The sequence below is a fragment of the Eptesicus fuscus genome, chromosome 14 (assembly GCF_027574615.1).
Source record: "Eptesicus fuscus isolate TK198812 chromosome 14, DD_ASM_mEF_20220401, whole genome shotgun sequence".
Lineage (NCBI taxonomy): Eukaryota > Metazoa > Chordata > Mammalia > Chiroptera > Vespertilionidae > Eptesicus > Eptesicus fuscus.
The window spans coordinates 2829128-2852500 of record NC_072486.1 but is presented as its reverse complement, the minus strand read 5'-3'; the positions used below and the strand labels follow the sequence as shown (position 1 = coordinate 2852500).

Here is a 23373-nt window from a genome sequence, read left to right as displayed (position 1 = left end):
TAGCGTGACTTCTCATCTTACAGTCAAAGTGGTCACGGGCCAGGCCAGGGAGGGGGTTACGGGGAGGGGAAGAGGGGCCACCTCTCCGTGGGTGCAGCCTTCTCTACTCTGCCATGATGCTCATGGGTTATATATGTGGAGAAATATTGGGGGACAATACTGAACCACAGCCCAGCTCTCCTGAATGAAATCAGAGTTGGAAATGTGAATGAATGGAGCCTGAATAAATGAGTGAGTAAATAAAACATGGGTATTGAAATCAGCTTTACTTGAATAGAACCTAAAAATTTATAAAGCAAAAATTATAAATCAGGATGTGGGCATTACGTTTAGAAGGATATATAAATAGCCACCCCGGAGACCGTGTTTTATACAATAACTGTGCAAGTCTGGAAACTTACACACGAAGAGAATGGGTGCTGGGCCAGCCTGGCTTCTGAACGAGAAGTTAGAAAAGGTTATGTGTATAAAAAATGTTCTCCAGTATTCACTGGTAGAGAAGATAGAAATGAAAAGTGTTGATATATTTCAGGCTAATCTTGGTGATGAGCAGGTAATGTTTAGAGAACATGGATTCTAGTGAACATGGCTTCCATGAGCCAGCATTCCCCTCTGTTCACCTTCCTCTGGAAAAAGCAATGCCTGAGCCTGGGCTGAGCTGCAAAACAAGCAGTGATTTCCACGTGGAAATTGCTAGAAGATCTCTAGAGCTTGCCATTTAGCTCTGATCAAAATACTAAAAAAGACATATTCAAATACAACAGGTATTTGCAGAGTACATTATATAATCCAATGTTAATAGTTTAGAAATAGGTAGGACATTTTATTCTATACTTAGAATCCATCACTGGAATAGGTAATAGAACGCTTGATTTTATTCCACAGCATGGCTTTCTGAAATCTAGCTGGGAGTATTCTATGGGGGCTAATAATTTCACTGCCATGATTTGAAGTTTTCTCTAATTAGGTGGTAAACTGTCTGCTGAGGCTGCTCTGTACATTTGCATACAGTGTCTAGCTTCTCCTTCTGATGGCATGAAAGGGAGCGGCAATGCCGCCAAAGACATTAAATCTTTATCAAATAATGGCTGCAAACTTATAACCATTAAGTGCATATATATGTGTGTGTGCTATTAATGTATATGCATCTATCTATCTATCTATCTATCTATCTATCTATCTATTTATCCATCCATCCTAATATATAAAAAGCCAGGGGCTGTCATGACTGAAACAACTGGACGGACAACCGAATACAGGCTGTGAGGGGCGACAAGGCTGGCAGGGGGGGGGGTTAGTGAGGGACAACCAAATGACTGAACATCAGGCTGTGTGGGGTGACCAGGCCAGCAGGGGGGGGCACTTGGGAACGACCAGACCAGTGAGGGGGGCAGTTGGGGAAGACCAGGCTGGCAGAGGATCAGTTGGGGGTGACCAGGCTGGTGGGGGGCAGTAAGGGGCAACCAGGCCGGCAGGGGGGGCAGTTAGGGGCTATCGGGCCTGCAGGCAGAAGTGGTTAGGAGTGATCAGGCTGGCAGGGGGGCAGTTAGGGGTGACCAGGCAGGCAGGCAGGCAGGCAGGCAGGTGAGCAGTTAGGAGCCAGTGGTCCCGGATTGTGAGAGGGATGTCTGACGACCAGTTTAGGCCTGATCCCTGGCAGTCGGACATCCCCTGAGGGGTCCCAGATTGGAGAGTGTTCAGGCTGGGCTGAGGGGACTGCCCCCGCCATGCACAAATTTTGTGCACCGGGCCTCTAGAGTGTGTGTGTGTGTGTGTGTGTGTGTGTGTGTGTGTATGTATTCTAGGTATGGCTTTGTTCTTTAATTTGGGAAACAAAAGAGACAATAAAGAGGAAAACGAGACAAAGCCAAGCGGATGGAGCTTTAGTGAAGGAAGTCATCTGTTCATCAGTCTGACATAAATCGCCATGACCAAGGCATCACCCACATCGCAAGGCAGTGCAAAGTCACAGGGACCTTCGCCAAGCTCTCTGCAGACATACCCACTAGCATGAAGCATAAGGAGGAATCCTAGGTAGGCACACATGATTTCAAAAGCACCGTTCACAAGAAAGGACTTAAAGATATAGCTAAGATAAGACATAATTATAGGTATGTATAGAATTATCCTGATGAAATGAGCAGATGAAAAAAGAATTGGATGGCGGAAGAGAGCTTGAAAATGATCCATGTGATTTTCTATTACCGACACTAGTAGCGATAATTTTTCGATGCTAAACTGTAAAGAGAAAAACCTGAAGAACGATGCATATTTGTACGCCCCCTCCATCCTAGAGCATCACGTCACGTGTTGGAGCGGATACAGCACGTTCGCCGGGGTGTGCAAGGCACTGCTCCTTCCACGGAGCCCGTGACCCACACTAAGGCCGACACTTGAGCGAGTTCCCACGGATGGAGTGACGCATACACGAAGGCCATCCACCACAGCTTTAACTTGCACAGCTGACTGTGGACATGTCTGACCAAGCTTCCCAGCTGGTATGTGCCGGAGCTGCCTTATCTCTGTGCCACTTCCTGCCATGACCATCATCCCTTTCCTCAGGGGCAGCTGACACTCCTCCTTCCCAATCAAAAGCCCTCGGGAGAGCAGCCCTGCCTCAAGCTACGGGTCGCTGAAAATGGGGTGTCTCTCTTTCATTTACATGTTGACGAAGTGAAAGTCTCTTAATTTGGGTCGTTATCAATACATAAATCTATAGAGAAAACGAACATGCATTTATAATGCAACCGGCATGACACGATTTATTATTCTTATCAGGGGTCAATACAGAAGGTCAAGAAATGAAAGTCCCACTCTTAGGGCCCCTGGACAGGTAGCACGGCCGGCAACTATTGGGGCGGGTGACATCCCCGATGGAGGCCAGCCGCGGGGTCTCTGTGCCTCATCATCATTTCACCTGAGCTAGGGCTCCGAGTTTAAAGGCCGTCACGCATACACCTGGCTACTCTCCTTGACCCATGGTCCTGGGGAGGGCGGTGTGAGTGGGAAAATGAAAGGCTCAAAATCGGTTTCCATACCTGATTGTGGACTTTGTTTGGGGATTTTGGCTACCGCGTGAGGGCTGGAGGTGGAGGGCACCCGCTGGTTGGCGGAGCTGTGGACGCTGCTGGGGGCGGCGGCCGAGACGTTCTTGCGAGGCTTCATATCCTGCAGCCACATGGGCGAGGCCTCGAAGGCCTGCATCCTCCGCGCGTGGCTGTTGGCGTTGACCTTCAGGTAGGCCTGCGCCTTGTGCTCCTGCAGCGCTCCGTAGTTGGCATCCGTCACCCTGCACTCATACAAGCCTTCATCCTTTCTCCTCACCTTGGAGATCTGAAGCTTGTGGGAGATGTCATTGCCTTGGACTTTCACTGTCTGAAAAATGGCAGGGAAAAACAATAAATCAGGGGCCACATCAAATGCCTGGGTCCCCATACTCTGTCCCGAGCTTGATCGTGTTGGGAAACGCAAGAGAGCTTCCTGTGGGCTCAACCATGAAACCCCAAGGTCGGGCTTATCTTAGTCCACCCCCGTGGTCGGCAAACCGCGGCCCGCGAGCCACATGCGGCTCTTTGGCCCCTTGAGTGTGGCTCTTCCACAAAATGCCACGGCCTGGGCGAGTCTATGTTGAAGGAGTGGCGTTAGAAGAAGTTTAAGTTTAAAAAATGTGGCTCTCAAGAGAAATTTCAATCGTTGTCCTGTTGATATTTGGCTCTGTGGACTAATGAGTTTGCCGACCACTGGTCTACCCCAACTGGCTTCACCAGTCGTGAGCTAATTAGTTCAATCCAGCCAGCGCCCGGCTCCACGAGCCACAGGTGCTGGTAACAGCTCTGCTATTTTCCAATCCTGGGACCGGCCGCTGCCTGGGTAGCTCAGCTGAAGGAAGCATGAGCCTGATGAGGTCAAGTCTAGAGTTGACAGAGCCTCTTCTCTTCTCGCTGGGCCCCAACTCTGAGAGATTCCAGAAATATTCTGTGGGGGCTGTGACCAACAGCAACTTTAACGGAGAATGAGCTCTTATCCCCACATGGGAATGACAATTAAAGGTACCGACAAAATAGACTAGGATATTAATGATTTTTCTTCTCAATTTTTTGGAACCCTCTGACCTACAGTCATGGGGTGGCGTGACTCAGGGTGCAGACTAATATCACCTGAAGTCTGTGGCTCGGAGTACACCCCGGCCATCATGGGGTTTCTATGCTACAGGAACTTTTAACACTGCTTTGCTTTTCAGAATTGAAACTGGCACTCATTTCTTCTAATAATTTTTAGGGCAGATTAAGAGCAAGAATATATACATATATATAAGTATATGGTTATGTAGAGTATATGCAATTCTATATAATATGTAATATATATATCCCTAAACATCTTTATCAAAACAGCTAGATTTAATAGACATTATATACTATCCATGATTAAATGATGACGGATTTTATAAGACATTCAGAATATCTCACACACAATTATGAAAAGTAAGAACCAGTAACGTAGAAATCTCTCTCTCTATTTCACGGGTTAACCTCTTCAATTACGTTTTTGTGTTTGTTTGGGCTTTTGATTTTGTATTTATCTGATTTCCTGTCTTTGCACCATTTCCTGCGAAAGCACCATCCTCATCTCCCTAGCTGTGAACAGACAGCGGCAAGCAGCTCTCTGCTCTTGCAGTTTGTAACGGTTAGAAAGCAGGAAGCAAAGGGGCACCAGACACCTCCGGTGATGGCACCCCGACTCTCCAGTAACTGCTTCAACACTTGGGGATTAAACACACACCGCGTCCACCTGCCGGCTCTAAATCGGCTCCCGCCGTCTGCGCCCAGAGAGGCAGGCACACCGCTTCCGCCCTGTTTGCTGGGGCGCCTTTTCCGGAGACAACAATGAAGGCCTCTCAGCAGGACCCGCGGAAAACCCGAAATGCGCTCTTTCCCCGGGGCCTGCCCGGCGCGCACAGCGGCGCGCGCCCCCTGCCGCCCGCCCCCGACACTCACACTGATCTTGGTCCCGTCGTTGTCGGGGTCTCGGTCGGGCAGCAGCTCTGCCTGCGGGAGAAGGAGACGGAGCTCAGCCGGGCGCCCCAGGGTCCCGGCCGGACCCGCAGCCGCGCGGCCACCGTCGCTGCCCCCGCACCTCGGCGGCGGGGGCCGGTTTGGCGAAGAGAGAGGAGCGCGGCCCCCGCCCCCCGGGGCTGCGAGTCAGGCCGCGGCCGCGCGGGGGCGCTGCCCGCTCGCGCGCTCGGATGCGCCCCGGACGCGCGGTGCCCAGAGGGCTGGGAGGGTGGCGCGGGCGCGCGTGTGGGTGGAAGTTTGCGGGGACCAGACTCCGCGTCTTTGCCCGGACTGCGTCCCCTCCCTCCCTCGGGTCTCAGGGACAGGTTTTCTTCTTCTCATCCCGGCCGCCCCGACCCGACCCGTCTGCTGCCTCTTTGGCTGAACTCTGTCTCCAACCCGCGCTCCGACCCCCTTTTCCTTCCTGGCTCTCCTCCCCCTCCTTTCCCTTTTCCTCTCCCCTCCTTTCTCGGCCGCTCCTCTCTCTCTCCTCCCTCTTCCCCCCCATCCAGCCGCGCCCCTCCCACCCCTTCCCCCTCCCCTTCTCTTCCCTCTATTCTCCAGTGGCCTCCGGCCCCCTCCTCACTCCCTTCTTCTGCACCCGCCCCCTCTCCTCCTAGGCCCCTCCTCCCTGTACCCCTCCCCCTTCTGTCTCCCTCCTCTCTCAGGAACCTCTTCTGCCAATCACAGACGTGGGGGCGGGGATAGAGACAGCCACAGAGTTCCCCACCCCACCCCACCCCACCCCACCCCACCCCACCCCACGGTTCCTGAGATGGGACAGCGGGTGTCCCGAGTGGCCCGGGACAGATCAACACTGAGATGCCATCGCACACATCTTGGCAAGAACCGGTACTGACAGGAGGAGGCCATGCCCAGTTTGAACCAGACAGACTCCCAAGCCTGCCTCCTTGGTGTCCAACTAGAGTCTCCAGGACGCGTGGGGGCTCACCGCCTGGCGTCCCTGGGCCTCCCTCCGGCCAAGCGAGCCGGCGGTTCCCAAGGGACACCCAGGCACAGGGGCTCGGACACCCAGAGGGCCCAGGGAGTGAGAGGGACAGCCAGACCCTCTACCTGGGCGCCAGCCACCTCGGCCGCGGGCTCCAGGCCCTCGGGGCCCCGCAGGAACCACCACTGGATCTCCAGGTACACGGAGGCCGAGCCGCTCTGGAAGGCGCACGACATCTCCACATTCTGCCCCTCGGTGGCCGTCACGTTGCGTGGAAACTCAGTGAATTTTGCTGTAAAACAGAAACGCATCCTTTTAGAAGACCCACAGCAAGCTTGCCAGCTCGCTTTCCTTGAGGGATCGCTCCATTTTTCTTGGCTTGAAAAAAAAAAATCAAGAACAAACACCCCTCTATGACATCCTGCACTTTGCCTGGCTCCCCGCCCCCTCTCCGTTGCCTCTTGCCTGTCTTATTTTTGGTGCCCGGCCCAAATCACTCTGCTGTCCATCAAGCCCGGGGAATGGGAAGCCTGAGGAGCTTGCCAGTAACGCCCTCTGGTAGCCAGGCCGCTCAGTTAGCAGCAACGCCAGCCTTCCGTCCGACTGCAGGCCCCAGGGTTACCAAGGTGCACGTCAGACACACCTGCCCAGTGGATGGGTGAGGATGGCCCCTTGCCCCTAAGTTTCCAAACCATCTATGGCAACTGGACGCTTCGTGTGGTAGAGAACGGATCGTGACTGCCTGCCACAACGCACATTCCTGATTTGTCAAAAGCAATTAGCAATTGTGCTTCGGCACTGGAACAAGCCACTCACTTCCTAAGCTCTAGGGACTCCTTTCTCTCCAGATTCACCTTCACGGGTGTTCCCGTCAAGCCCTGTGCTGTAAATTGCCACCCATCCCCGGATGGACGGATCCCACACCTGGACGCCCGGGTTGTTGTGAAGACACCAGAAAGATTCCCCCCCCACCCCCCAGTCTTTCCATGACCAACCTCGACCCTGCTAGTTTGCAAGATTCATGGAATCAGAGCAAAACTCACAAAGATAAGATGCTCCGTCCCTCCCCAAGGCATGTCTGTAACGTGCATGCTTCAGCTGGTGTGTTATCTTGTCTGAGGGACACCTTGGGAAGAGCTGATGGGTCCCCAAAAGTAGTGTCAGAGAGGTCTGGGGCTGGCAGTGTGCGCAGATACAGCGCACACGCATGGAGAGGGGGGGCCAGGGGCTGCAGGACTGGCTCGGGGTGAATGCACATCCCCCACGCCCCCCACTTTTTAAGGAGAGACACCATCAGCGTCCCTTTTCACCATTTCATGAAACCCCCAATGATTTCCATTGACAGGGAACTGCCTTTATACTCCGAGTAAATGGGAGACGCTGATGGGGGAAGGACTTTTTGTTCCGGGGAAGGAGGAGGTGGCATTTCTGCCTCCAAAGGGCTGCGGGCTTCGGCCCCGCGGTGAGCTCTGTTCGTGGTGCTGAAACCGGCCCGCAGCGCGCGGGGTCGCGAACCGCCGGATTCCGCAGGCTGCAGCCGCGCCGCTGGGAATGCAAGTGGTGCCTTCCACGGATCCTCCGAGGGGTCTGTCCTCTGACACCCACATGCACGCGAAGTCACCCGGACCCAGACAAAAGGAAACGATAAGCCCACCTGCCTCCACGGAGCAGGGGGACTGGCCTCGGGGAGACCGCGTTTGCTGGCCATGGTTATGCATGCATGAGCGGTTACCTTATGCATGCACACACATACACACACACACACACACACACACACACACACACACACCCCTGTGTTTCTGCTCACCGAGCGACCCACCTCACTGCCAGGCACCAAATAGATCTGCTCTCAGATCTAGCATCCCTACCGTTTAATCAACTTTAAAGGAAAAAAAAAATGCCCAACAGAACGCGATGATTCCAGTGTTCCTTGCCAGGAACCTCACATCTGCCTGGACACACACACCACACACACACACGCACACACACACACACACACACACACACACACACACACACACACACGCCACAAGCGAATGCATGTTGACCAAGGAGCCCGGACTTACCTTGAGAAGAAACCCCCTGCTGCACGTAGAGCACAGAAAAGGCAAACCCGACCCACGCCAGGAAGATCCCCATCTTCCAAAAAAAAAAAAAAAAAAAAAAAAAGAAAGAAAAAAAAAAAAGGGGGGGGGGGGTCACATCAGCGGAGCCCGCAGCCCGCAGCCCCGAAAGGCAGGAACGCAGGCGCCCGGCGATCTCAGAGCCCGGCGCGCGAGGCTGCGCGCATCCCGCTGCGGGCTGGGCTGGGCGGGACCGGCGTGCGGGGCGAGCGGAGCGGAGCGGGCGCCGCGGGCGGAGGCTGCAGCCGGCGCGGGGGCTGGGGAGCCCGGGCGCGCGGAGCCGGCGGCCGCGCTGTGTCTCCCCGCCTGGCTGCTGCGTCCCGCGCGCCGGCGGCTCGGCCCACGTCAGCCGCGGCTCGGGCTTGCGCGATCACTGCCCTCCCTCCACGCCGCGCCAGCCCGGCAAGTGGAGAGGGGCCGGGGCGGGCGGAGGACCTCGCCGGGCTCGCCGCGCCGCAACTTTTCCCTCTAATGGCTGCGATGATGCCTTTAACCCGCTGCGCGCCGGGCCGCCCCGCACCTGCCGGCTGGGCCGCCGGAGCGCGGGGCGCCGGGTTCCGTCTGGTCTAGGGCTTCGTTGCGCAGAGGAGAAGCATTTGATGCCCCCTCTCCGCCCCCCCAAAGTGCAGGGGTTCCTGGCCGCGTCGGCTCGTGGGCAATGCCGTGGCAGGATTGCGGTGGAGCAGGGCTGGGGGCGGGCGCTCCGCGTTGGAGGAGGAAGTTGGGGCCTGGGGAGGGGGCTGGGGGGAGGGAGACCGCTCGGGGGGATGGACGCGGCCGTCCGAGGGCCGCGCCGCTTAACCAGTTAGTGACTGCCCTGACGACAAGGACCCGGGCTGCTGTTTCACACGGGTTCCTGGCCGCACAGCCTCCCAGGGAGAGAGACAGCCAGGCAGGCACTCGACCACCCCAGCTGGCAAGTGGAAGGGACAGAAAGTCCCCAAAGTCAGGCCTGGAGAGAATTTTCCAGAAAGAAAAGCCCATCGGACGAAGTGTACTTGGATTTATTTTTAGAATTCACATGCCCCGCTGCCTCCACCTCCAGTGTGTTTTTGGAAGGGGGGAGAGGTTTTAGGTATCACGAAGGTCTTCATTGCAGGATTCACTGGTCTACTTGCTTTTCTTTTGCCCGACACACTGGTTCGTTAATGTTCCATAGGATGATGTGGGTGCGGAACTCTGCCGTAGGAACAAAACGCACAATAAGTGTTGGAATTCGGAGCCCATCCAGTTACCTGCCTTGGAGAAGCTTTGAGATGCATATGCTTAGTGAGGCTTCGAAAACAGTATACATCACAGCACAGCCTCTGTCCGTATGAAGTCCAGCCATTAGTCAGTGGTTTAAATTTTTTTTAACAGTATTAAAATTTTTCGCTATCTAAGCAGAGCACCAGATACTTCATTCCCTTTTATTATTTCTATCAATACCACAAATTGTCAATATTTCTTGGAAATATGACTCAGTCTTAACCACGTGGCCAGGACACCAACGCAGTAAAACGCATTTTCATTTTCCTTATAAAAATGTTGTAGTTGGCTAATTCCTTCACTGAGCAGGGAAAAAAATGAACCTTAACATAGTTGTTGGGTTTTTAAACCAATATCTACTGCGGAGTGGAAGTAACTTACAAGATCAGGAACAAAGTCACGGTACCTTCGTAGCAACGTTACTTCTTTTCTGAAGCGACATTGGTGTTCCACTGTGGGCAGAGGCAGAATATAACATTTGGAGAACGCCATGGAGATATTGACACCTGTTCATGTCTAGGCCAACAAGATGCTATGGCCTCCCTTCTGCAAAGGATCCTGAAGTATGTCACCCCCCCCCCCAAATAAATGTCTCCTAATGTGATAATGTGTTCAGAACACAGAAACAGGCCCACGTTCATACATGCGCCCCACACTGAACATTGTTCGGAAAATAAACTCTCGGGGCGTTAGCTCCTCAGAGGGGAGTGTCACCTCCAGCCGTCACCTGTCTGCCTCACTGGACACACTATGTTTGTCACAAGACTTTGGCTTTTTTTAGAGCATTCAGCGTAAACATGTGATTCGTGTGTCATCCACGAGACCTGACTTCAAGGTTACCTGCTGTTGGAAGGGTTTCTGATATAAAGGAAAGGGCCTCAGACAGCTGTGCGGTGGTTACCAGAGCGAAGAAGGTTGGAGGGTAGTAGAGGGTCCAGGGGACCACATACATGGTGATGGAAGGAGTCTTGACTCTGGGTGGTGTGCACACAATGCAATACATAGATCATGTACATAGAAACGTACACCTGGGACCTATGTGACCTTAGGAACTAATGTCACCCCAATCCATTTAATTAAAAAACATAAAAAAACAGAGAGAAACGTTCAAAGCCATAGAAAAAAGGAAAGGGCATCCATTTTAAGCAAGGGGAGTTCTGAGTTAATGTAGGAAAGCACTTCAACTGCTTTTAAGGGGGAAGTTGGTCGCGGCCGCTGCAAAAGAATAACAAACCTAAGTTTCAAATGTGAACAGTGGAGCGTGCCAAAAGCTGGTATAGTCCAGATCAACCATCAAACACTTTACACAGAAAGTTACAACATTAGAACAACAAGAGGAAGAGAAAGAAGGAAGGGAGGGAGGGAGGCGGGAGGGAAAAGGATTTATGTTCTTTTTCTTATGAAAAGTGCCCGATAGATATTTTATTTTCAGTTTCGTCAATGCAGACCAAAAATCTTATCTTAAATACCATCTGTTGTGTCATCCCCAGGCCTGGACATAGTGCTGGTAAACACATCTGCATTATCTCCTCGCCTCATTTAAGACAAAATGTCCCTCTATTAACCGTTTGAAGTGATAAGAAAATTTAATTAAAAAGTAAATATATGCAGCATATCAAATGGCACGGTTCTGAGACGAAGTGCATTATTTCAGACCAATCCTTCTAGAACATTCTCCGACAAGAAGGGCAGTGACCTGTGAGAAGAGACCAGTTGTCTGTGGCCGTGCGGGAGAGCCGTGTGCTGCCCATCGTCCTTCCCCGGGATGGTGGCGGGTACCTTATTCTAGAAAGATGACTGCAGACCTCTTTACAGACACCCACTCAGGCACTAATGCTCCCAAATAAAATCCTACAACCTCGTTCTTTAAAACTTTTGTCTTGCCCTCTGAGTTAACATTTGGTCATTTTTTTTTCTTTAAAAAAATTTGAATGTCTTTATCACCACAGCTATTTTCCTCGGCAATTTATGATAAGAAGGCTTACTCAAATGCGTTCTGCAGGCTTAATTAAATCTGAGTTCACTCCATTGCCTTCGTTTGGTAGCCTGCATTTTATTCTCTTTCTTTTTTTTTTTTTTTGTATATAAAAACTAGTTTAAATTTGTCTTTTAAACTCTGCTCCCGTATTATATCTGCAGCTGTTGCATAAGCGTTGGGAGCCACGAATCCAACAAGAGCTGAACTGGGGATGGCGCTCTTCCAGTTCTGTGACTACAGGCCACGTCACCCCTCTTTCCTAAGAGGGCCTTGGATTTGAGGGGATCCCTATTTCACTCCCATAAGCACATCATAGAATGGCTTTCCATGTTGGACTATCATAATCAGCTCTCATTTGGGGCTTAAGTGCCCAATGTAAATGTGTCTAAATAATTGAAGACTAGGCAAAAGTAGGCATTTATTTATTTATTTATTTATTTATTTATTTATTTATTTATTATATTTTTGTTGATTTCAGAGAGAAAGGGAGATGGAGAGAGAGAGAGATAGAAACATCAATGATGAGAGAGAATCATTGATTGGCTGCCTCCTGCATGCCCTACACTCGGGATGGAGCCCCAACCCGGGCATGTGCCCTGACCCAGAATTGAACCATGACCTTCCGGTTCATAGGTCGACGCTCAACCACTGAGCCACGCAGGTGGGGCAAAGCAGAATCTAATTTTAACAGAAAATTGAACTGAAGGGCCGTGTCCACTGACTTTTAAAAGGTGGCTCCACGCTGTGGGTGCTGCCCACCCAGCGGAGGGCAGGGTGGGGGTGGCAGAGGGGTGTCTGTGGAGTGACCGGGATGCCAGGGATTCTCTGAGCTCTGGGCAGTGGGACTCACACCACACTCACGGAGCAGGGGGATGTGTGTGAGCGCCATGCTCTGCGCCCCAGTTCTGCAGGCGGAGTTCTTCTCCTTTCACTGCTCGGCGGGTCACTCCCCAGCGCCCACTCATTTGTCACTGCCGAGTGCCAGGGCCGCTGGAGCCAGGCCTTGGAGCCGCCCGAGAAGGAGGGCAGTGATGGAGAGCAGCTGCCAGCCCAGGTGCTGAGCACGCAGTTTCCGAGGGGCCCCTTCCCCAGGGCTCCCCTGGCCAGGAAGAGTGGTCTTACTAAGGCGCCGGCAGTGTCCAGCGGGTCCCTCGGTTACACCGCGCTGGCCAGGCAGCAGTGGCCGGAAGAGGGGAGATGCGAGGGCACGGGGGGCAGCAGTCTTCTGAGAAAAGTCTGTCTCTGAGGTGGATTTTGTGGGTGTCCTTAGGCTACAAGGCGTCTTGGAATGACATGTGATGAGTTTGTCCCCGGCATCATAAGAAGGGACCTTCCTGCCCATTACGCTTGGACTTCATTATGAACCTTATCCATGTCTGCTGAGTTGAGCATATAAGTTATAGTAACAGATTTCCTAGTTCCCATCCATTCTTAAAAGACATTTTGGGTCATTGCAATTTTTTTTGGCCATAATACTGTAGGCAATTTACTAGTATTTTATTTATAATTTATCCATCTTAAGTGGCATGCGTTTCTTTCTGTGACCTACCTCGATTAGGTTGTATTGTGTGCACTCATTAAAAAAAAAAACATGTGGCAACGAAGCCATCGAAATATTACAAACATTAAAAAACTTATTTGGTAATTATTGGGTTCATTCAAGGTTTTTGTTTGTTTGTTCATTGTCTGTTCATGAAAGTTGAGGCAACTTGAATACTTCACCTGAACGAAGGAGTCAAGTATAATTTTCTGGCTCCAAGCTACTGAGAAATGTCTCCCAGGGGCGTGCTAAGCTTAGTATGGACTTGCCTTATGCCAGAGGGTGTTCCCTATGTTTGGACTCAGAATATATTCTTTCTCACTTTCTGGTCCTCACAGTTGAAGAGACCTATGTGATTAGAGCTGGTCCATCTGAGAATTATTCCAAAGTCCTTTATGATAAAGCTAACCACAGTCAGGGCACAGCAGCCTTGGTGCAGTGACATAGTGAGCTATTGTATTATGTGGTGGGAAGAAACACTCGTTTTTACTGTTATCGCCTCAGACTTGGATTCTCTGAGTAGGAATCGGGTTTTGGCCAACGTTGCGTCCTCCTCCATCCCTACTGGCCCCTGTATTTCAGTTTATCATTGCTTGCACGAATCTCTTAACAGTCTCCTAAAAGGTCTTTTATCTCTGTTCTTACTCCATTACAATGATGAACCCACGTCTAAATAAAATGCTCAGAAGTGCAAATATGAACGTGCCATTTCTCCTTTGAAAGCCCCAATACTCCCCCGTTGCCCTTAAAATAACCTCTGACCTCCTTAAGACAGCACAGTGCAGCCAGATCTTGGACACGTGGGCCCGCCCCCTAGCGTCCACCCTTCCCCATGCATTCTGTACAGACATCCTGGCCCATCTGCGCTCGACCCCTGCGTATCCTACAGGCTCTCGCCACCTGCGAGGTGAGGGCCTCCCACCAATTGCTCCCATAGCATCCTCTTTTGACAAAAAAAGACATGTACTTTAGATTCAGTCACACAGAATGGCTGTTGTTGTGTTGGATGTTGTCATTTTTTAAAATCTGACAATCTAAGGGGAGAGAGGTCAGTGCCCCTGATTCAACCGTCGGGCGTTGCATGTGTTACGATTTGCCTTGGCCTCCAGCTGACAGTCCTGCACGAGTGGGTGCACAGTGCTCAGACTTTGAATTTGGCGGAGGTCAGTCAGAATTAGCCTCATCCTATAGCTGCTGAGATACCGTTATCACCCAAACCTTCTCACTCCCATTCTCCGGTGTGCAAGGGAAGCGTTAATTGTAGAGGAAACATGGCGGGGTTCTCTTCTGAAACACTTGCCTCCAGTTATCAACGTGATCTATTCCCCCCCCCCCCAGACTTTGAAAATTGATTGCCATTGACCTTTTATTTTATGTTGTCTTGGCCTTTTGAGTGCGTTTTGTATGGAAGCTTAAAGAGTTGGGATATGAACTCAGTATCTGGCATTTATATTGAAATCACTTCTAAAGATTACGGGGATTTGTGGATTTTTTGTTATATTCCAAAATTTCAATGAATATATTTTAAAGCGTGGAATGGAGGTAAAATTACTTCCTGGTCCCATTTTCTATTCAGGGCGCCGATAATGCTTCTAACCTTTCCCCCTCTTAACTCAATCTGTTCCTGGATTACGGGAATCTTAGTGATAAAAGAGGTTTTCCTACCATCTCCCCTCATGCCCATTGTTACCATCTTCCACACATCTTCCAGTGGGAATTCTTTTTCTTGCTCCCCAAATTTATTCCATTTCGGGGAAATACTTATTGTAAAAATGTTCTAGATTTTGCTGAGACAAAAATTAAAATACTAAAAAAATAAAAGGGGGATAGAAAAATAATGTGATTTTGTGGGAGCATTGTCCTACTTATAAACATCTTTTGTTCATCACCTGCCTTCCCGGATTCCCAACTCTCTAAGAGCTTAGCGATCCAACTCCTCAGAACTGGGGGACGGGGCGGGGGGGGGGGGCGCCCCAGGGCACATTTTATAACCACCGTTTCAATCTTCTCTCAGAAGAGGTTGTGCTTTGATTGACACTTAGACCTGATGATGTACCAGCACTGATAATTTGCTTCGCAACCAGTGAATCAAAAAGCAAGTCTCAAACCAGAATGGGGAAAAGGTGAATTAAATTACTATCTTAATATTGCTGAGCAGTCTCCCATTTTCAGTACAAGAGAGGGAACTGTGGATTCAACATTTTAATTGATGCATTCACTTATTCATTCAAGGGTGCACTGAATACCCACGGCACGTGGGGCGCGGCGCTAAATTTATTTCATCAGGCTTCTCACTTTCAAACTATTTTGGGACTCCTGAATAGCAGAGTCAATCAAAAAGGGTTATTTTCATGCCTCAAATATGCAAGAAGATTTTTGACATAAATGTTTATTTACCTAAAAGAAATATGCTACTTGTCTTATTTAACTAAGAAATGCTGAATTATTCTGTGCACCTACTCAGATCTTCTTGGGAAGTTTCATCTCCATTTAGATAAATAAAATCATAATATACCATCTGCAAAAAAAAAAAAAAAAGGAAATTAGCATTTTTGTGAAGAACAGTAAATGAGCAGGGGATAGTTAGAATAATAAAAATACTTAGAACTGTGCATACTGAGCAATAAATGCCTTTCTCCGTTTGATATTTCCCTCCAAGGAGTGAATCTCAACAGCCACAAAGTGTGTCAGGCAGCAAATATTTTTGGCATCTATATGTCATTAAGTAACTGTGTTTCTTCCTGATTATTTTTAATTTTCTTCCTCATGGTGCAGTCAGTTACAACATTCAAACTTGAAAAGACGAGTTACTATGCTTAGTTAATTTCTAGAGTGAGAGCGAGTCACACCAATGGGCAAAGTCAGAGACCTTACAAGTTGGAAACGGTTTAACCCTTAATTTTCAAGGACGAAGTAGCCTAATCTTTTTTCTTTTAGCTTCTAGGCATGTCAGCCACTCAGGCCATTCCTTGTCCTTCTCCCCACCGCGGGTCCCGGAAAGCCGGCAGATTGCACACAGCGTCCCAGAGTGTGTCCCTCTTTGGAATCATAGAAAAAATACAAGCATGTTCAGTGCTTGGTGGGTTGGATTTTGTTGCTTTGAAGGTCTGTTTATCATTCTCTAGGACCATAAACACTGAATTCTGCAAAGAGACAGCATTCTATTTTGAAATTCTCCCAAGAGACCAAGTTGGGATAGGATCTTGGCGTATAAGCCAGCCTCAAATGATGCCTCAGGGTCATGGACGATTGCTTTCTGCAGGGGACCCCAGGTCACGAGGTATAAGCCTGGGGTGGTCAGAAGTCCCTTTCCTGCCCTGACTGTGGACACTTAGCTTCCCCCACACCACTCCGGGGTGGACCTGGACGTGACCTCAGAGCGGCTGCCCCTGAGACTGGAGAGTGGACTTGGGAGAGGGTCACTGAGATGCGTGGGGCTTCAGGCCAGAGAGCAAGGCCGAGTCACTGGGCCTCCACACTCCCCGTGCTGCGGGTCTGTGGCGAAGCCCTGGCACAGCTGGCACCATGGAGAGCAGCTGGAACTCAGCACAGAGGTCTGGGCCAGGCAGTTTCAGGCTAGAGAACAGGGTGCCGAAAAGATGCTTTGTCCGAGGGGCGCCAGCAAGGAGAACGTGCTACACAGGGAGAAATGGGGCCTGCTCCCTGGAAACAACAAAGCGGTATGGGGCGGTTTGCATTGAAACTGCGCTGGAGAAGAAACCCACCCACCCGAACAGAAGTGCGCTGGCCACCGGGGCGACCTGAAAACCTCTGGAGGGGCCAGCAAGTTTACTCTTTCCACAGAGAGCTGTCCAGAGTCTCCGCGGCAGCCCGGATGTCCCAGCACGGAGCGGGGAGCTGGCTGGGACACAGGGGGTGTCCAGGTCTTGTCCACCTGGCCTTCCAGACAGCGTCAGGGCCCGGGTGGACGATAGGCCCACTCAGCTTTACGTACTGTACCGGGTGGCCACACCCAGAATGAAGTACTGGCAGTCCCCATGGAAATATCACCCACTCGAATTTGTTTGCAGAGGATGGACCAGGGACAAGACATAGGACTGTGGAGAGAGTTGCCCCCAGGGTCCCATGACATTGAACAGTGGGGTTCCCATACTTTCAGGGGCATTAGAACTACCTGGAGAGCTTGCTGGGACTCAGCTTCCAGGCCTTTATCCCAAGAGATGCTGACTCAGTGGATGGTGGGGAGGCCCTTGAATTTGCATTTCTGATAGACTCCCGGGTTTTGAGAACCTACCCTCTCATGCACTGGATCCCACATTTGGATGTCTAGTATCCGAACCAGATGGAGGGCTTGTTAAACACAGAGTGCCCGGCCCGCCCACAGGGGGTGAGGATTTGCTCAAGTGCCCGTCAATGTTGATGCTGATGGATGGGGATCACTGAGCTAGGGCGTGACCACAGGTAGCCAGAGGTCAGCTTCTTAGCTATTGTGTCTGGTCTTCTCTCACCTAGCACTTAGAGTGTCCCCAATGATGACAGAAAATAAAAGAACGCAGTGGTTGAGCATGGACCTATGAACCAGGAGGTCAGGGGTTCGATTCCCAGTCAGGGCACATGCCTGGGTTGCGGGCTTGATCCCAAGTGGGGGGCATGCAGGAGGCAGCCGATCCGTGATTCTCCCTCATCATTGATGTTTCTCTCTCTCCCTCTCCCTTCCTCTTTGAAATCAGTCAAAATCTTTTAAAAAAAGAAAAGAAAAAATAAAATAACGGTAAGTCATGGGTTCCTTGGTTCAATGGTTGCTCATTCAGACTCCACACACTTGGCCTCTTGTGACAAGAAGCTTGGGTGCCCATGATGGTTCCTCAGGATCCGGGCCTGAGGCTTTCACTGGGCACGACTTCGCACTCTGGGAGGGTCAACCCTCAGACACGCATGGGAGCTGGCCCCAGCGGCTTCCCCAGCAGCAGCCATGAGGTTCTCCTCTGTCATGACGCCATCGCTTGTTCTGTTCTTCTCTCACCTACAGGAAGTCTTCCCTCCGCTAACGCCAAGATTATAATGGACAGCAACTAACCAACTATTTTATTACATATTAACTGAGAACAAAGCGGACAGGGTCCGTTTACTGAGGGAGCCCAGGAACAGTCTTCGTGCAGAACCTGAGCTGGAAGTAAGGAAACCACTTTCTGAAAGGACTTTATTCTTTCCTAAAGTTTAGTTATGGAAATCACAGCAAACTGAGTGGAGAGTCTAAGTAAAGTGACACTTATTAAGAAAGAGGTAATTGAAGGCGGGACATTCAAGGAAGCTTATCAGATATGTTTGAACCTCATTTATTCAATCCCTTCCTATGAAAGAACAGCCCTACTGGGCTCTTAATTATTAATATGTTCAAATATTATTTTTCCCCACATTAGTCATGATTGAGGGAAAACCTACTTAGAGAAAAATCAGCCTAAAAATATTCAAGTAAATGTTGATAAGAAGGCACTTAACTTCTAGAAATAGAAATTAAATGTATACATTATAAGTCCTTGATACTTATTATCTATTTATATAAAACCCTAATATGCAAATCAACAGATTGGCAGAACGACCAGTTGCTATGACACCCACTGACCACCAGGGGGCACATGCTTAATGCAGGAGCTGCCCCCAGCCCACAGGCCCTGACTGGCGGCGGCAGCAGGGGGCAGGGCTGGCAAGCGAGTGGTGCCAGGCCAGCCAAGGCAGGTGCAAGTGGAGCCCCCCTGATCGCCCCACTGGTTGCCCCACAGATGGGCCCTGATTGCTGGCCAGGCCTAAGGACCCTACCCATGCATGAATTTTGGGCACCAGGCCTCTAGTATCTACACTAATAAAAGAGAAAGATGCAAATTGACCATGCCTTTGTGACGCCCACCAGCCAATCAGGGGTGAGTATGCAAATTAACACAACAAAGATGGCAGATTAATTTGCATACACAGGTGCCGAGTGGCTCGGGGGTGGGGCGGGACACAGGTGTTCTGCACTGCCCCAGTGGCTCCGGGCCTCTGGGCAGCATGGGAAGGTGGAAAGGTGGCTCCGGGCCGGAGCAATGGCAGAAAGGCGGCTCCGGTTGGAGCGAAGGCGGTGCCGGCAGCCAGGGGAAGGAAGGCCCATTCTTGCACGAAGCGTCATGCTTCAGGACTCTAGTGTTATATATAAAGCCTGAACAATGAGGTCTAGGTCTTTGTAAGTTATCTGCTTTTATTCACTAGCAACTTTCCACATTTTACCTCTAGTAATATGTTTTCTATTAGAAATGATTAAAACTGCCTTTAAAATTATTTTCTAAAATATCCTTTCTTTTTTTGGGAACTGTTTCTCTCTTTTTGCCTAAAACTCAACTTCTTCTTATTCAGCTTGCTGCTCTTACTGAGTTTCCTGTCCCCATTTACGGCCTCTGGAGCCTTTCAATTACTCAAGACAGAAGCAGGGTTTTCTCAGAACCTTCCTCTCACCCGCACACGAATTCAATCCCCAAGTTCCATGAATTCTGCTACCAGCTAACTGCAAATACTGCCTGAATTCATGCCCTTACCATAGGTAATTGAAAGGATTCCAGTATTCCTCTCAGCTGTCTCTTCCTGCAACTAGGGTTTTTCATTTTCTCCTTCACACGTGCACGCCCGCGCGCGTGCGCGCACACACACACACACACACACACACACACACACTCTCTCTGGGTTTATTTACCTGTCAGTTTATACTGTACACTGAAAGAACATGCTATCCCCTGCTTAAATTCTAGCAAGGTCTCCCTGTTGCCTGCAGTTACAGGAACCAAATTCCCAGTCATGCCACAGAGCGCCCTTTATTTTCAGCTCCCGCCTTCCTGTGTTCTGAGCTCTCTGCTTTTCCCTGTCATGCCTGGCCACCTGGGACCTTCCCATGTATTTTTCCATTTCTAATGACTTCTCCAAGTTGTAAACTTCCTCCTTTGAGACACAGCTCAACCATCCCTTCCTCTTAAAGGCTCACCTCATCTCTCCCCCTGGGACAAGCCAGCGGAGTCTAACTCTTCCACAGCAAGTATGTGCAATATATTGACCTGTGTGTATCCTTACTGTTTTTATTTAACGGCGCTTTCAGTGCACAGCAGATTATCCCCAGATATTGACCGGCTGGCTGAATGAAGGAATCCAAGCATCTTATTTTAAAAAAGACAACTAAATTAGCTTATTATATACCTGCTTCCAACAAGGTGTATCTTTAATATGCTGATGTATCTCTCTGCCCTGTCAGAATGTCACTACTTAGTACTTTGCTCTTGAGGTTTGATCCTTTTTCCCCCTGAAAAACAAAAACAAAACGTTGACAGGCCCAAATCAAAGGATGCACACTAGAATGAGAGAGAGAAGGGAAATATCTAGCATTTATGCCTCCACAATTCTTCTCACATATGAGTTTGGGAGACTCTCAAGAGTTTGAAAGACTTTTTTTTTTTATTAGTGCCCGAACATGATTTCTATTTCTAGCAGGTTCAAGAAATTCTTCCACATGGAAGCATGATCCAACATTGCCAACATGCAGTGTGGCTTCTAAAAATGGAAAGTGACATGAGCCTCTGGAAAAATGACTCGGATTTTAACAGAATCACAGTTGGTGAAATTCATTCATGAAATTATTTTTGAGGGAGGGTGACCAGGAGCATGTCACCTTTCTAATTCCTGCTGGTCACCCCTTAACACAGATCCGATCCCTGACTCCCAAGTTATAATCAGTCGGCACCAAGTAGCATTTGATCACACATATCAAGCGATGAGTGGAGAGCCTGCACCAATCGGTGGTTTCTACATGCCCTTCACATACAAATTCTACGCACCTCACATGAAGTCAGAGGTGTGTGCCCTTGTTTTTTTCCGGGACAGGTAACACTTGTGGGTTTATTTCACGTAGACCCCAGCACTGCTTTGGAAGAATCGAGAGCTCACTTTCTGCTTTGCCTGAGTTCACTGGCATCCCTCTGCTCTCTCGCTGCCAATTAAAACCAAAGGAAGAGGCGCTGTGTCCTGGGTGGGGGCTGCCATTTGCTTCGCCTCACCTCACTCTGGCCTCCCCCGTGTCACCCAGCGCCCCTGTCACCACCGTCTTTGTACGAATCCCTTTGTCTGCTAGGTCTGGTTCAGCCTCAAGTTTGTGATAGGATCCAGAGCAAAAAGCACAAATGGCTTTTGAATGCGTATAATTATCGTTTCAACTTTAATGTGAATTTTTACATTCAGTTAACATAATGGAGAAAGTGAATTTCACAATTTTGAAAGCAAAATCATTTCTAAATGTCAAGATTTGTAAGAACTTGAAATTCACTCTTAGACATAAAAGTAAGAAGGAATTTCACTGAATATATATTCTGTCCTACACGCAAATATGTCAATGCAGGCTGCAGGTCTTGATTTTTTCTTTAATCTGGTCTTGTGTTGAAAAATATTAGAGGGAGGTGCAAGGGCATTTTTACAGGAGGCTCTGGTTCCATTTCTTTTGGGGGACCCCCCTCCCCCCCAGCACAGAACATAGGTTTCTACAAGATGGGTAAGCACTGTTGGATTTATTCAACGTATGATGTTGGACGATATGGAAATGTAGAGAACTGTTTTTAAATTGTTTTCACTTAATGTCTTCCCACTTTACAACCAGGAGCTTTTAAATGATGTCTGGCTTGGTTTGTAGCGTTGTTAGAGTTTCGGCACAGAAAAGGGGGGTTAGCATTTTTCGTTGTAAACATGACAAGTATGGACTTTCTGAATTCAGCAAAGTGTGGAAGGAGCAGGGCAATACATTACTCCTAAGTAGCTGGATTAAAACACACACAACAAAACCCAACCCTGCACCACAGAGTCCTACTGCGATCATTTCTTTTCCCTTTTCTTCCTTTCTTCCTTTTTAAAAAATAATATATGTGCAATCATTCTCCCCGGAACGATCACAGCTTGAGTTGAAATAATTGCTCTAATTTGTATGGCAAAAAAAACGCCACCCTCATTTGTGCTGATAAAATGCAACTCACAGCAACTCCAACCCTGTGCTTTTAATGCGATTCAAAGCTGTCTGCATAAAGGACTGCGTGGACATGTGCAAGGCGAGGGCCATTTCATCCCGGTTCAGTTTTGGAACAATTCAGCTGATGGGGTAAAATGCCCACTGGATGTTCTGGTAAGTAATTTTCCATCCACGCAGGTTTATTTCCAGCCGCACAGCATTCTTCTTGAAGACTCGCCAATGATTGGAGCACTTACGGGCCTCTATGCTGTGTGTTTTATGCAATCGCACACTGCTCGGGCCTCTCACGAATGGCCACGCGAAGTTGTCGGGAGGTGAAGAATAAAGGAGCTGGCGTGCGAATAAAGGAAAACATTTCCACGTGGTTCTAATTTGCTTGAAGACTGTTTCGAAGGCCACTCCACACCCAGAAACAGGGAGGGACTGGCACCCACACTAAACACTGAAATAACCACTTCAGCCACGTTGCATTTCAGGTCCTCAGGGCATTGGGAATGTGTGTGTCTGTCTGTTCATGTATTTATTGACTAGAGGCCCGGTGCACGAAACTCACGCAAGAGTAGGCCTTTGCAGCCCCACTGCCTCAGCCCTCGCAGCCCCCGCTTCCTCTGGAAGGCCGCCCAGATGGCCGTTCCGCTGTTTGGCCGTTGGGTCGATTTGCATATTGCGCTTTTATTATTATAGATATTCTAGTTTCATTTTTATGCTATTTATTTATTTTATTTTTTTGTTGTTAATCCTCACCTGAGGATACTTTTAAAAACAATTTATTTCTTTATTGATTTCAGAGAGGAAGAGAGAAGGAGAGAGAGATAGAAACATTAATGACGAGAGAGAATCATTGATAGGCTGCTTCCTGCACAACCCTTACTGGGGATTGAGCCCGCAACCCAGGCATCGAATCCATTGGCCGGAATCAGACCTGGGACCCTTCAGTCCGCAGGCCGACGCTCTATCCACTGAGCCAAACCGGCTAGGGCCTGAGGATACTTTTGCATTGATTTTTAGAGAGAGTGGAAAGAAGGGAGAGAGACATACAGAGAGAAACATTGATGTGAGAGGGACACATCGCTTGGTTGCCTCCTGCACAGCCCAGACCAGGGCCTGGGATGGAGCCTGCAGCTGAGGTATGTGCCCTTGACCAGAACTGAAGCCAGGACTGCTTAGTCCCCAGGGGCACTCTATCCACAGAGCCACACCAGCTAGATCTGTGTGAGCTCTTTTTGCTCCCAGGAGCGAGGGCATTTAAGATGGTCAGGAAAAGTCAAAGGTTCTAATCATCTAACCAAACTCTGTCCTGACATCCCACTATCAACGATTTCCATCTCAAGGCCTCCTGGCACTGGCTCGCCCCGTTTCTCTTCCACCTTCCCGCTCCCTTTGGCCGCCTGGTAAGTTCACTCCCTTGGGCGCGTGCTGTGGAGCCTCTGTCTTTCCCGCGAGCTGGCGAGCTCCAGGCAGAGTTTTTGTCTTGTGGTTGCCCTGCGCCCAGTCAGCG

At 49.6% G+C, this 23373-nt stretch overlaps 1 protein-coding gene across 1 annotated transcript in view; it reads right to left on the bottom strand.

Annotated features, from left to right (window-relative positions):
* VSTM2A (V-set and transmembrane domain containing 2A) overlaps window positions 1–8139 on the bottom strand; it is a 25452-nt gene extending 17313 nt beyond the window's left edge. The window contains exons 1-4 of the mRNA XM_054726442.1: window positions 8067–8139; window positions 6126–6292; window positions 4995–5045; window positions 3039–3375 (exon numbers count right to left, since the gene is read on the bottom strand). Coding sequence (XP_054582417.1) covers window positions 3039–3375; window positions 4995–5045; window positions 6126–6292; window positions 8067–8139 — 628 coding nt within the window. The remainder of the gene's footprint in view (window positions 1–3038; window positions 3376–4994; window positions 5046–6125; window positions 6293–8066) is intronic.
* Between the last annotated feature and the right edge of the window lie 15234 nt (window positions 8140–23373).